General features: G+C 58.0%; 1 protein-coding gene across 1 annotated transcript in view; it reads left to right on the top strand.

Annotated features, from left to right (window-relative positions):
* The window catches only part of EMSY (EMSY transcriptional repressor, BRCA2 interacting), a 38050-nt gene extending 23859 nt beyond the window's left edge, over window positions 1-14191 (top strand). The window contains 8 exon segments of the mRNA XM_038762063.1: window positions 1266-1464; window positions 2369-2533; window positions 4099-4254; window positions 5838-5992; window positions 7691-8242; window positions 10289-10699; window positions 10701-10805; window positions 12778-14191. Of these exon segments, the coding sequence (XP_038617991.1) occupies window positions 1266-1464; window positions 2369-2533; window positions 4099-4254; window positions 5838-5992; window positions 7691-8242; window positions 10289-10699; window positions 10701-10805; window positions 12778-12972 (1938 nt within the window). The 3' untranslated portion in view covers window positions 12973-14191.

Raw genomic sequence — 14191 nt, 5'->3', positions numbered from 1 at the left:
CACGGAGGGCCCAGAGCACCCACTTCCACTCTCCTGGGGGTGTTGGGGTTTGCCTTTCAAACAGTAACATCGCTCTTGTCAAGGATTCGCCTGGGCCACTCCCTGACGGGCTCATCCCGGGGGTCCTGAGGACTGATGAATGTTCTGTTAGGGACAGAGAAGGTCTGCCATATAGGGGAGCAAATTTAATCCGTATTCTGAGGCGCCAACTGGAAGTAACCGTGGCATACTGAGTGGGAGGGTGGGAGCTGGCGATGGCAGGAGGGGTTGAGGGGTGGGGAGGAGAGGAAAGGTCGGTGCGGTTAGGGTGGAAATAGAAGATGGGATGTCCTCTTCCTCCTCTTCCTCTGGGTGTGGCCAGAACGGCTGATCCCACCCTAGTTGCCCCTTTCTAGTGGGGTCTGGAGCCTCTCCTGAGAGGTGAGGTGAAAGGGTAGCACAGGCCAGGGGGTGGGCTTCCCTCCAAGGGTGGGGTCCCTGGAATAAAGGAGACCCGGGGGGCCTCTCCTGGCTCTGGCGGGGGGATTCGCAATCAGGGAGCTCCTAACGCCTTTCACCTCTCTCCTTGCCCCAGCTCTGGCCCCTTTGCCCACTGCTACAGGGACGGTCGGGACCACTCCTCCACTCTCAGTCCTAACCTTGCTGCCACCCTCTCCCCTCTCCCCCTGCCGTGGCTTCTGTGCTTTTACCGTGCTAAGATTTGAGGGCCGAGCCCCTCCTTCAGACCCCCAAAGTGCCCTCTGCGACTCACCGGCAGCCATCCCTCCCCCTCCAAAATAATGTCCAGCATATCTGAGGCATCTGTTCCTTGTTTCTCTGCCTTTACTCGCCGCCGCCTGTGGTTTGGTCCTGATGTGTTTATTCCTCCAGTGGCATCTGTGTCCAAGGCAGGAGATGCAGATGATGGGGAAAATGCATTGGGGGGGGGACAGGCCTGCCTTCTGTCTGGAGTCCAGGAGCTCCTGGCGCTTCCTTCAAGCCACCCTCTCCCCTTCCGCCTGCTTTCAAGGGCTCTCCGCTGTCATAGCCGAGTACGTGCCCACGGCTTGGCTGCTGGTGAAGGGGGTTACTGGCCATTTCTCCGGAGCGACGGAAAACCTGGGTCACGCATGCACGCCCCCACCCTCAAAGGGACGTGGGCCAGATGGGTCGGTCCATCGACGGCATTGGCCAAGGGTGAGCCCCGAGCACCGTGGCGTCCTGGCTCCAGGTGCACTCCTGAAGCCGGCGCTTCGGTCCTGGAGCAGGTCTCACCTCTCCTCCAGGTCCTGATCAAGCCCAAGCCGGTGACGTTCCAGGCCACGGTGGTCAGCGAGCAGACGCGGCAGCTGGTGACGGAAACACTGCAGCAGGCGTCCCGGGCAGCCGAAGCCGGGATCTCGTCCATCCAGGAACTGAAGGAAGAGCCTCAGAGCTACACGGAGAGCAGCTCCTCCTCCACCGAATCCTCCCAGAGCTCCCAAGGTACCAACCGCTCCTTTTCCGCCCGGCGCGTCATGCCTCTCGGCGCCCTCGTCGACCCACCAAGTAGCCACGGGCAAGGCCCGTTCTGCCCCCAGGGGATGGAGAATTTTGAACCCTCTAAAGCGTTGCTGGCTCTTAGGGTGGCTGAGGGCCTCCCCTCCTCTCCACTGCCCGGCCACCTCAGCTGCTTGGGGAGTCATCACTCAGGGTCTCAGCAGGGGTTCTCGACTGCCTGTCTGGGCCACCAGCGCCTGGGTGCCCTCGGGGTTTGGCTGTCCGCCTCCTGCCCCCTCACCCCTCAGGTGCCGGACAGCCGGGAGATGGTTGGAGCCGGCTAAGCGGCCCTTCAGAAACAGGATCCGGTGCAAAGGGATAGTGACAGGTCGGGGGCCGCTGAACCGGAGTCGGCATCAGAGCGTGGTATGGTGGGTGAAGTCTGAGATCCGGGAGGAGCTGGGGGAGAATAAATGGCATCTCAGGCTCAGAGAGGAGAGCGGTAGAGAGAGAGAGAGAGAGTTGAACAAGAGACCTCCAGTTACATTTTGCAGGCCCCATTGTGCGTAATAATTGTAGCTGTGGAAGTCTTTTTCTCCTGCCAGCAACTTTGTGGGTTTCAGAAATACGAGCTGCCAGGTGGGACTAAATCCTGCTGTGTTCGGGCAGACTTTCTGGTCTCTTCGGCGGGTGCGTGTGTGCGTGCGCACAAGCTTTTCTGTGCGCCAGGCGACGTCTCCGGATCAACCATTCAAGCCACGGTGTTTGTGGGCTCCCCAAAGGGCGTTGGGGCGGGAAAGACACCAAACTTAATACAATTGGAGGAGAAAACCTGGAGGGTCGTCCTAGCTTTCTTTTTGGAGAAACTTACTCTTTCATTCCTTTGTACTTTTCGCCATTGATGCCGCAGATTCCCAGCCGGTGGTTCACGTCATTGCTTCCCGGCGCCAGGACTGGGCCGAGCATGAGATCGCCATGGAGGCGAGCCCGACGATCATTTATCAGGACGTGTCCAGCGAGCCCCAGTCGGCCACCTCGACCATCAAAGCTCTGCTGGAGCTCCAACAGACGACAGGTGAGAGTCCGTGGGACCACGAACTCCAGGCGGCGGTGCCGGATCACTCCGAGCGGCCACTTTTGTTTTCCTCCTGGCTACTCCCGGGGTCTCTCAGCTTCCCCAGTCCAGGCTTCTGTCCCCGCTGCGGTCTGGGCAGTTAGGCAGGTCTTCCTCTCCTCGCCCTCCTCCCGTCATCTTCCGTTCCTTCTCCCCACCTTTAGATCTTCCCTCGGCCCCAGACTCGGCCTCCGCCTGCCCGTAGCCACGTGGCAAGCCCTGGGTGGCAGTTGAGGGATGTATGCCCCTGTTCGGTACCGGTCCCCTCTGCAGTGTGGGTCCTACGGCCAGAACGGCAGCAAAGCCCCACCGCCGGCCCTGGTCTTGGCCCTTCTGCTGGCCCAGTGAGTTTCTGGGCACCTTGCCTGGCTTAGGTCTGGCTCCTTTCCCAGCGACCCTGGCTCATTCCCGGCTCCAGCCCTGGGTGTCCGTTCAGCCCCACCCCTGCCTCCAACCACAGAGCTGATCTATGCAGATCCGAGACAGAGAGAAGGATGAGGAGGAGGAGGGGAAGGAGAAGGAGGGGGTGGATGGCGAAGAGCACAGGGAAATCCGGGGCCCCACCACTGTATTAGTGGACCTCCATCTGTGGGTAGGACACTGAATTGGGTGGCTGTAGGGAGTTACAGAGGAGGTTTCCCTCTAGGGGCTCACAGTGCAGTGAGGCGGGCGGGGCCAACCCGCTGTACCCGTAGTGTCCCCAAATCACCTGGCAGGAGCAAAGCAAGAAACGACAGAACAGTGCAGGGTGGACTGCCAGAAAACGTATTGATGAGGTCGGGGAGGGGCCAGATGGATCAACTCTGTGGAGCTGGGAGGGTGGAAGGTGGTTTGAGGGAGAGGAGGTGAAGGGCTGTGTAGTGGACCTGGCAGAGGGCGAGAGGACGCTCCCTTTCTGCCTGCTTGTTCGCCCGCCCCTTGTTCCCTCCTAGCCCTAAACATCCTTTTCAGGGGCCAGGAAGCAGGCATCCCTTGGGTATTTTTGTTCCGAGGCGGGAGCGCAATCTGCCAGACTAATATTCAGTACTTTCTGATGTATTAAAGGGGGAATTTCCTTTTCCTCTCCCCACCGGCCCCCCTTTTCTTCCGGGTTTTCTTCTTGTCCCCGACATCCCTCTGCTTTTTCCAAGTTGTTCCTGTCATTTCCTCCTTGTGCACGTAGTGTACAACTCTCTGGTCTCGACCCCTTTCTCCTCTGCCTCAGGTTCCTGTCTGACTTTCCCTACCCTGTTGTTCTGTGTCACTCCCCGAAGCGCATTGTTCTTCCCTCTTCCCTCACTGTCTCCCCTCACTTTGCTCCCCTCACCTCCCACTCCCCCCCACCACTCCACCCGGGCTGCTCCTTGGGAGGGCACGTGCTCAAACTCCTCTTGCTGGTCAAGGGCCAACGCCCACCATGAGCCCCAGGGTCCGGAGCCCTGGCGGCCCGGTGCCTGGGTCCCTAGAGGCCAGGCTTGCCAAGGGAGCCTTCTCTCCAATCCGTTGCACCAAAGGTGAATTTCCCTCCCCCCCAATGTTTTCGACAGTAAAAGAAAAGTTGGAATCGAAGCCAAGGCAGCCCACCATTGACTTAAGCCAAATGGCCGTTCCCATTCAGATGGCCCAAGACAAGCGGCGTTCTCCCGAGAACCCTTCGATTGCCGTGGTGGAGTCAGAGCTGGTGGCTGAGTACATCACCACCGGTAAGTGTCCTGGGGCGGAGCGCAGGGGGATGAGTGGGGCTCACAGGGGCTACTTGGGCCCCGCTTGCCCAAGGGCAAGGCAGAGAAGACCGCTTCCCCTCCCCAGGAGGTTTTCCCTGACCGCCCCCGTCCCCCTGGGACTAGCGTTGAGATCAAGGTGGCCTGCGATCAACATTATGTCAGGCTCTCTCCGCTCACAGTGGCCCAGCCCTCCAGCAGGAAGCGGTCTGGAAAGGGACAGGCAGCCCTAAGTGGAAGGGGGCGAGAGGGGAGAGCAAGTCAGCAGTTTGTCCAAAGGCCCCGGGCAGCTCGAGGGTCCGCGGGGGTTTGGTCGGAGCGTGCGGGGCCCAGATCCGGAAGGGGAAGGAGGCTTACTCTCCCGCGCTCGCGAGAGGCACCTGGAATCCTGCTTTCTGTTCTGGACACTTCATTAGCCAAGAGATGGATCCAAACTGGCCAGAGATCAGAGGAGAGTGCCGCGGATAATTGAGGGACGAGGCGGATGACGGATGAGGGAAGATTTAAAGAGCTAAGCGGGATCGTTTTCTTCCGTGAGGATTAAGGGAGCAGACCTAAGCCTCCAGGAATGTGAAGGATGCAGATTCCCGGAGAGAGGAATTCTCTGGCCCAGGCCCAGGACATGGAGGATTAGGACCAGTGGGCGGCAGCGACCCGCAGCCAGGCCTGGCTCCCAGCCCACTGGGAGGGGCCCAGCTCAGGGAAGAGGTCAGGGTGCCCCCGGTGCAGGGACATTTATTGACCGGCCAGTCTGGCCCGGGGGACCCAGCGTACTTTGAAGCCAGTCTCGGGGTGGTGGAAACCGCTCTCCCCCACCTCCCCTCCCAACCCTCCACTCGGGCATAACGGGGGTACTGGGGCTGGCAGGGCAGGGGGCAGAGACAGGTGGAGTGAGAAGGACCCGAGTCCTGCATACTTGCGCTTCTTTTGTGTTTCTGGAGCACTGCCCTCCCCCAGAGAACTCACCGTGGGGAACTTGCGGACCGGAGCGGAGGGATGGTGCTGTTGGGAAAACCACTGGGGCCCAGATGTGTGCAGCCGAGGAGCTTGAGGGTGGGGCGGTGAGTTTTAGCCAGCTGTGCCATCTGGAAGGAGACAGAAGAGCAGAGGGGGCCTGGCCTCCTGGGCCACCAGGCATCTCTGGAGACCCCCACCCCCCCCAACCAGGCATTGTTCCCAATGCCGGGATTTCCAGGGACCTCCACTCTGCCTGGATCTCAGTGAGGAGGAAGAGGAGATTGGGGTTTAAGGAGCAGGTCTCTTCACGCCATAAGGGACTGATCAGCCTCTTTGGCTATAGACCGAATTAAGACATGGATAAATGTGGTCCTGTGGGCGGTTGGAGAAACTGCCCAGTTAACAAGGTCCATCGTACCTTGGCCAAGCGGAAGAGGAGGAGAACAGACTCTCAGAGTCTCTCCAGGGTAACCCCGAGGGGCTTGCTGCTCTGAAGAGTCCCCCGATGTGTGTTTTCGAAGCCGTCGGTGACCTGAGCTGTCAAGGTGACTTCTGGAGGAATGCCCGTGACCTCGCGTTGACCTCGTGTCGCCCTGTCTTCCTTTCAGTCAGCCATCGGTCCCAGCCCCAGCAGCAGTCATCCCAGACCCAGCGGACCCTGCTCCAGCACGTGGCTCAGTCACAGACAGCCACGCAGACCTCGGTGGTGGTCAAGTCCATCCCGGCGTCTTCCACCGGTGCCATCACCCACATCATGCAGCAGGTTGTACCCGCTGTCCTCCGCCCCTCCTGTCCCGTGACCCCCCCGCCCGCCCGTGTGCTGAGGGCGGAAATGCAGGGTTGGGTGTGTGCCTTCAGGGGTGGGGGCGGCTAGGACAGTTGGAGTGAGAGGGACTTTGGAGCAGTTGAAATGGGAAATGTTGGAAGCGAGAGGAAGGATTCGTCGCCGCCGCTCTGAGCCCTCTGGGAGAGCTTGGCCACCCCGGATGAGCCCCCCGCCCCCCAGCTTCTTGGGAGCTTCCCCCTCACGCTGGGTTGCAGGAGAACTGGAAGAGGAGGAGGAGACAATCATGGTCCCTACTCTTTTGATCTGAAGGAGAATCCCAGATGTCTGATCTCTGTCTGATCTGATTATCAATCCGTGGCATTTATCCAGTGTTCACTATGTGCAGAGCACTCTACTAAGCACTTGGGAGGGTACACTGTGGTACCAATTCATTCCCTGCCCACGAGGACCTAACAGTTTAATTGTTTTGAATGTAAACCAGCGCCTAGTACAATGCTGAGCACATAGTAAGTATTTACCAATGCCACAATTAGTAGTAGTAATATGAACAAAAGGGTGTATCCTGGGAGCATGAAACTTAGAGGTACAGAGCCTATCTCAGCATCCCCTCTTAGAACACCAAACCACTTGTAGCTCTGCAGCCTAGCCCCAGAGAGAGAGAAAGCCTCCCCCAGGGCCTGTGTGGGGGAGGAAGGACTTTTAAGGGGTAAGGGAGTCGGGGAGAGCATCTTTTCCTCCTGGCCAGCTTGTGGCAGAAGAGCCATTCTGTCTGGGCCCCCGGGGTGTCGTCACAGCTGGTCCCGGACAGCTCTCCCACACGGGTAGCGGGTACCTAGTGTGAGCACGGGGCCGGAGGTGAGGGGGCCAACCAGGGAAGGCTTTCCGGAAGAAGGAGACACTTTTACTGGAGCTTTCAGGGAGGGGAGGAGCAGGTTTTAGGAAAGCAGGATGGGTCAACATTCCAGCTGGGAGAGAGGGGAGAGCCTGTGAAAAGGGAGGTTGGTTGATGGGCAGGTTTGCCTGACAGGAGTCAAGGGATCTGGTCAATATGGTATCTAGTGACCAGCAGGAGGGTGGGGATCTTATGGGTGCCTGGTGAATTGGAGGGACGGGTGGAAGCCAAATCTCCCACAAAAGAACGTCCAATATTTCTGCCTCTGCCCGGGAGTTCAGTAGGTGATCCTCACTGACCTGTGAAGGCAGCATTTCGGAACCTCCCGGGGGCTTTAAAATCAGCACTCGATAGTAAGCCCTCCTTAGAGGCTTGGAGCTGGGAGTTTCTGACCCTCGCGGTAACTCTACTGTGGAATCGGTAGCTAATTCTCTTTGCAGCTCTGTTCTGGTAAATGGACCATCCCGACAGCTTGCCCTTGGGATGGCCCCCTGTCAGGGTGAGAGCAGGCCGGGGTCAGGGACTCGCCTGGCCACTGCCACACTTTATCCTGGGCCTTCTTTGCCAGGACACTCAGTCGTCGATTGCAGGGCTTGTCAGAGAGATGGGCTTTGGCAGCGAGCATGGGAATGGGAGGAGGGGGCGACTTAGGGCAAGTCCGGGGGCCTCCTTTCTCTCCGAGTTCCAGGAGTGCCGGTTGGCATCGGCGCCCGCGGCCCGGGCCCGGAGGCCGTTCAGCGGCATCATCGTCCCTCGTTCCCCTGTCCCTCTCCGTCCCGTAGGCGTTGAGCAGCCACACGGCGTTCTCCAAGCACAGCGAGGAGCTGGGCACCGAGGAGGGCGAGGTGGAAGAGATGGATGCGCTGGACCCCCAGACCGGCCTGTTCTACAAGTCGGCTCTGACCCCGACCCCCGACCTGCCCAAGCTGGAGCAGCCTCAGCTGCAGGTGAAGACACTGCAGTGCTTCCAGGCGAAACAGAAGCAGACGCTCCACCTGCAGGCCCAGTCCCTCCCGCACAAACTCCCGCAGATGCCCCAGCTGTCGATCCGCCACCAGAAACTCAGCCCTCTCCCTCCGGAGCCGGCCCTCCCCAAGCCGGACGGGCCGCCCTCGCTGCCCCCGCCGCCCCACATGTTGGCCAAGGAGAGGCCGCTCCCGCCTCTGCTGTCCCAGCCCCAGCAGACTGTGGTGCAGGTGCTTGCTGTGAAAACCACGCAGCAGCTGCCCAAGCTCCAGCAGGCCCCAACCCAACAGAAAGTCTACGTGCAGCCCCAGCCCCCAACGAGCCTCCCCCAGCTCTCTGCCGCTGCGGAGAAACAGCCGGCCAGCCAGGTAACGCCGTCTCTACCCCTCGCCCTGGGCTGGGAGATTCCCCGAGGTCCTTCCGCGGATGTGGGGGCAACCGGACTCGTTGGCACCGGCGGGGATCGAGGGCCTTGTCGAAACGTTGACCCCGCGTCCGGCCGAACCAGCCGGAGGTGGAAGGTTGTCGCTGGGGACGGCCGGACCATCCCTGGGGAAGGAAGACGTCGCCGGGCGCCGCCGGTCCTTTGGACGAGGCAGGGGGTCAGCGGGCACGGCTGGTCTTTCCCCAGGGAGGGGGGGTATCCGGGGGCAACCGGCCACCCGGGGAACTGAAAGCGAGTGTACTGGGGGCCAGCTTGTGAGCCAAGTGAATGAAAAGGCAGCCGAGTGGCCAACCTGCTCTAGTTAAGGAAATCTCCACCCAAGAAAAGGGAAAGAGCCTCAGTCCTCCCCCACATTCGCAGCCTGAGAAAGGATGAGGACTAGGGCAGCTCTTAGAGCCGGACTTTCCGGGCGGTGCCCAATGAACCAACTTTAGCACTAAGTGGTAGGGTATGGAGTCTGGGGCCCTAATGAGTTTCATTTTTTTATTTTTATTTATTTTTAGGTATAAAATGTTATTGATTTCCAGGCCCATTACCTTTATTCTCTGTGGCCTTAAGAGCCAAGTACCCCGCAGTCTCCTCAGGAGCGCCACTGGCATCCTCCTTTGTGGTTTACGTCACCCTCTCGTTCAGTTTGCCTCCGGTGTGCCAGAGCGGAAGAGCAGTCTCGTGTATGGGAGACCAGAAACAAAACGAAACCAAACCAAAACCTAAAAAGGAAAGCCACTGACTCTGGAGATGAGTGTTTCAAAGCCAAGGGAGAAAAATTTGCCGGCCGCCCTCTGAAAGCAGTGGCTGAAGCTCCCTTGCAATCACAGCAGGGGGCGCCAACACCCCAAGGAGGTGTAAATTCCCAAGGAAAATAATAATAATGTTGGTATTAGCGCTTACAATCAATCAGTCAATCAATCGATCGTATTTATTGAGCTCTTACTATGTGCAGAGCACTGTACTGAGCGCTTGGGAAGTACAAGTCGGCAACACATAGAGACAGTCCCTACCCAGCAGCGGGCTCACAGTCTAGAAGGGGGAGACAGAGAGCAAAACCAAACATACCAACAAAATAAAATAAATAGGATAGATATGTACAAGTAAGATAAATAAATAAATAAATAGAGTAATAAATATGTACAAACATATATACATATACTATATGTATATATGTTTATGTATATACTACATATAGTATATATACATATATACATATACTATATATACATATAGTATACTACATATAGTATATATACACACATATATATACTATATATACATATAGTATACTACATATAGTATATATACATATATACCATAATAATAATAATGGCATTTATTAAGCACTTACTATGTGCAAAGCACTGTTCTAAGCACTGGGGAGGTTACAGGGTGATCAGGTTGTCCCTCAGGGGGCTCACAGTCTTAATCCCCCTTTTACTGATGAGGTAACTGAGGCCCAGAGAAGTTGTGACTTGCCCAAAGTCACATGGCTGACAATTGGCAGAGCCGGGGTTTGAACCCATGACCTCTGACTCCAAAGCCCGTGCTCTTCCCACTGAGCTACGCCGCTTCTCTGTGCCAAGCACCATTCTAAGCTCTGGGGGATGATACGAGGTAATCAGGGTGTCCCACGTGGGGCCCACAGTCTTCGTCCCCATTTTACAGATGAGGTAACTGAGGCGCAGAGAAGTGAAGTGACTTGCCCAAGGTCATACAGGTGGCAGAGGCGGGATGAGAACCCACGACCTCTGACTCCCAACGGGCTCTTTCCACTGAGCCACGCTGAAAATGGGGCTGCGTGGCAGACCCCCACTCCCACCCCCGGTCAAGTGCCCGCCGCCAGGGTAGCCCCCAATTGCCCTCCTGCCGGGCGGCTCCAGCTTGTGTAAGTCGCCCTCCGGTCTGGGTGACATTGCTGAGGAGGGCTTTGCTCGCGAGCCAGCCGTAACCCACACAACCCACATTTGATTTTCAGGTGGAGCCGCCCCTCAGAGCCCAAGGATCCTCCGTTACAAAGATCACATTTGAGGGGCCGCAGCCGCCCACCGTTACAAAGGTAGCAGGTGGCAGTTGCGGGCCCAAGCCGCCCGCTCCGGGCCCCGGCGTGTTCCTCGTGCAGGCGTCTGAGAAGACCGCGGTGTCGGACATTTTGAAAATGTCCATGCTGGAGGCCCAGATTGACCCAAACGTAGAGTCCCCGGTAGCGGAGGCCCCGCCCAAGGCCGGAGCGCCGGGTCCGCCTGCCGTCGACGCACAGTCCTCGTCCTCCAGCCGGGCGGCGGGGGGAGGAGGAGCGGCACCTCCCACTCCCCAACAGCAGCAATGTAGCGAGACCTGTCCCAGCCCGCCGGCCCTGGGGCCCCCCCCACCCGCCGCCGCCGCCGCCGCGGAAAGCGGACCCCCAGGGCCCGGCAGCCGCCAGCCAGTTCATCCGCATTCAGAGCCTCGGCCAGAACGCAGCTGACGAGAGCCCCGCCGAGATCATCATCCAGGTAGGCGGGCGGAGACGGCCGGGGCGGTGGCCCCTAGGGAAGCCCGGCCTGCCTCAGCCCTGGCTGCTGCAGGGAGACGGTTCTGGTTTCTAAGCAGGTGTGTTGAGTTAGTTGACCTATCTTCATCATCATCGGTAGTATTTATCGAGCGCTTAATGTGGGCAGACCACTGTACTGAGCACCTGGGAGAGAACAGTTCAGCAGAGTTGGTAGATGTGTCCCTGCCCACAACAGGTGTACTGTTTAGAGGGGGCAACAGATATAAAGAAAAAATTTATAATTTAACTTGGGTCTATCCTAGCAGTCAGCGCAGGGCTTGGCATATAGTAAGTGCTTAACGAATGCTCTAATCCATTAGTTTAAATGCTCATGAAGTGTGTGTAGGGATGAGGGTGTGGCGGGGGGCGGGGGGAGAAGAAGTTGGTCCTGAAGTTGGGGGCTTAAATTTCCAGAAGATCAGAGCACTTTACAGTGGTGACCACCCCCCACCCCACCCAAGGCAGCTGTGGGCCAGATCTCTGTTCCTCTAAGCTCTGCGATGGCCCGAGTCTTTGTGGCAAATGCGGGTCAGAGCCAGGAAGAGACAGCTGGGGTCTGGCCCTTGTTTTCTGTAGATCCTCTCTGCTAAATCAATCAATCAATCGTATTTATATGATTATTGGATAAATAATAATTGGAATGGATAAATAGATCCATTCGGCCTTGGTTCTGAGCCTGGGGCAGGAGCAGCACAGAGAGTTTGACAGAGGGATTGGCATCGCTGGGAAGTATTGTCAGGCCCAATGAGACAACACACACCGGCGGGAGGGACTGACCCTGGCTCGGTTGGGACATTTTCCTTTTGAGATGGGAGGCTCCCTCTGAGGTCCCAGCACAATGTTCCTACATGTTCCCAGCGTCTCTTCTGCCCCCTTCTCTCCCCAAGAGCAACCCCCCCACCCCCCTACACACACTGCTTCCAAGCCTCTTGGGGTACCTCCAGATAAAACGGTGAAAATGAAATGTGCGCCGTTCCTCTGGCGGGAGATTGCCCTGTAACGAACTAGGATTGTGTGTACCTGAGTGTGGAGGCACGGGGAGGGGGGGTGTTTGTGCGTGTGCACTTGTGTGTTAAGGAAGAAGTGCTTCCTTAGTGATGACAGCGAAGTTTGATCAGACCTGGGCCAAGGAAGGATTGTGAGTCGGTGCCATTTCGACAGAGCTGGGGCCTTGTGGTGGGGAATATCTCGATGGAGATGTTCTCCTGTTCAACAATCCTCATCGTTTTCCTTTGGGTAGCAGGGCGCTACTTTCTTGTGTTCTTCCACTGCTGCCATTTTGTCCCTCCCCATTGACTAATCGGCCCCAGTCCGTCTTGGGGTGACCCACTCCTGGGGTGTCCCGCTTCTGCAGCGGCAGCACCGACGGGCTCTGCTTTTCAGACCCTGGCTGCTGTGGGCCCGTTCGTTCATTCATTCATTCAGTCATATTTATCGAGCGCACTTACCGTGTGCAGTGCACCGTACTAGGCGCTTGGAAAGTTCGATTCGGCAACACAGGGGCAGTCCCTACCCAACAACGGGCTCACTGTCTAAAAGGAGGGAGGGAGACAACAAAAAACAAGTAGACAGGCATCACTAGCGTCAATATAAATAGAATTATAGGTATATACACATCATTAATAAAATAAATGGAATAATAATAAATATGTACATATATGCCCAAGTGCCGTGGGGCTGGAAGAGAGAACAGAGGGAGGGAGTAGGGGCGATGGGGAGGGGAGGAGGAGGGGAGGAAAAGGGGGGGCTCAGTCTGGGAAGGCTTACCAACCGCATCTCCAGGATTGACCTCTCCCACCCCCCGGGACTTTTTTTGCTTTAGCTCGGTTTCTGGACTGGAAGAGCAGGCTTCATCCGTTCTAGGCTAGCAGGGGGTGGCCCAGGGGCTCCCTAGGCCCCGTGCCCACTGAAACGCGTCTTGTGCCCTCTTTCAGACCATCCCCCAGTACGCCATCCCTTGCCATTCCAGCTCCAACGTGCTGGTGGAGCCCAGCGGTTTTCTGGAGCTCAACAACTTCACCAGCCAGCAGCTGGACGAGGACGAAGCGGTGCTGGAGCAGGATGTGGACAGCAGCGCGGAGGAGGGAATGGAGGCCAGCCCCTTGCAGAACTCGGCCGAGAGGCCCTAGCGGGCCGGGCGCCAGGCGCTGGGCGCTGGAGTGCACTTTCAGACCGGCCGTCGGCCGGGGCCGGGGTCCGCCCGGGGCAGCCCCCGAGGGGTCCTTTGTATTGAGCACTTTGCACGCTTAGACCCCCGCGGGCCCTGACACAGCAGGGTACTTCAATAGGATGCAGCTGCAGCAGCTGCAGCGGCATTTTTTAGACTCGTGAAGTGGAATGTACTTTTTTTTTTTTTAATAAAAAAAGGAAAAGGGGGGCAAAATTCCAATCTCCCAACGGCCCGAGGCCCAGTGTCCTTTGTGGGTGGCTGCCTCGGGGCCGGATCCAGCGGCCCACCTCTCTCCGCCGGAGTCCCCGGAACGAAAACTCCTCGGAAAGGAAGACCGAGAATGGAAGTCTGTGGCTCCCAGTGGTGGGGCAGAGGCTGGCTCTTAGCTTGGAGCGGAGCACCAGGAAGAATGGGACTCGGGGACTAGCGGGGCCCCGGGGAGGCGGGAGGAGAGAATGCCGGGAACAGGTCACTCGGCAAGCGCTCACCGAGGGGCTTGGGTTGCACCTTCCGGCATCCCGCCCCACGCGCTAACCTCATCTCGGAAGCATTCCCGGTGCCGCAAACCTCAGGGCGGTATCTGTGGTTCCGTTCATCGGAGGGCAGCTTTGGGCACGTGCCCGGGCCCCAGGCCAGCCCCTGGGGAAGCCCGCCCAGGGCGTGGCGGGGGCTGGGCCCAAAGGAAGCCCAGGATCAAACTAGGCCAAGAGAAAACCACGCCTCTCCCTTTGGGTGTTGCCAGTTGCCTTCGGCCCAGGCCCAGGAACGGCCCTCTTCCCCTTCCTACCTGCCAGGATGGACCGAAACTCCCCGCCGGGACCCGGTCAGTTTGGTGTATTTGGGTTCCCGCGATGGCGATTCTCCTGGCGGGGAGCCCGCGGGCCGAGACGGTTTTACCAGGTTGACTAAGGGAGGACTGTACTCTTCTTTTTTAAAACAGTATGTATATAAAAAACGAGTTTTTAACGGTTTTGTATAGATTTCACTGTAAGCAAGCGTTTTCGGCCGGCCGGTCTGCCACGCCGCCCCTACGTGATCGGCAAAACCCGCCCGCCGTTTCGGTGCCGACCCCATCCGCCGACTCCTCATTTTTGTGCTGCCTTTTTTTAAACTGTGATTTTACTGTTGGTATTGTAGGAATAAATCCCGACTAGAGGAACTCCGACCAGACGGCCGCA

Source organism: Tachyglossus aculeatus, chromosome 20, assembly GCF_015852505.1.
Source record: "Tachyglossus aculeatus isolate mTacAcu1 chromosome 20, mTacAcu1.pri, whole genome shotgun sequence".
Classification (NCBI taxonomy): Eukaryota; Metazoa; Chordata; class Mammalia; order Monotremata; family Tachyglossidae; genus Tachyglossus; species Tachyglossus aculeatus.
The sequence above is the reverse complement of the archived record's forward strand: the minus strand, read 5'-3'. Positions and strand labels throughout refer to the sequence as shown.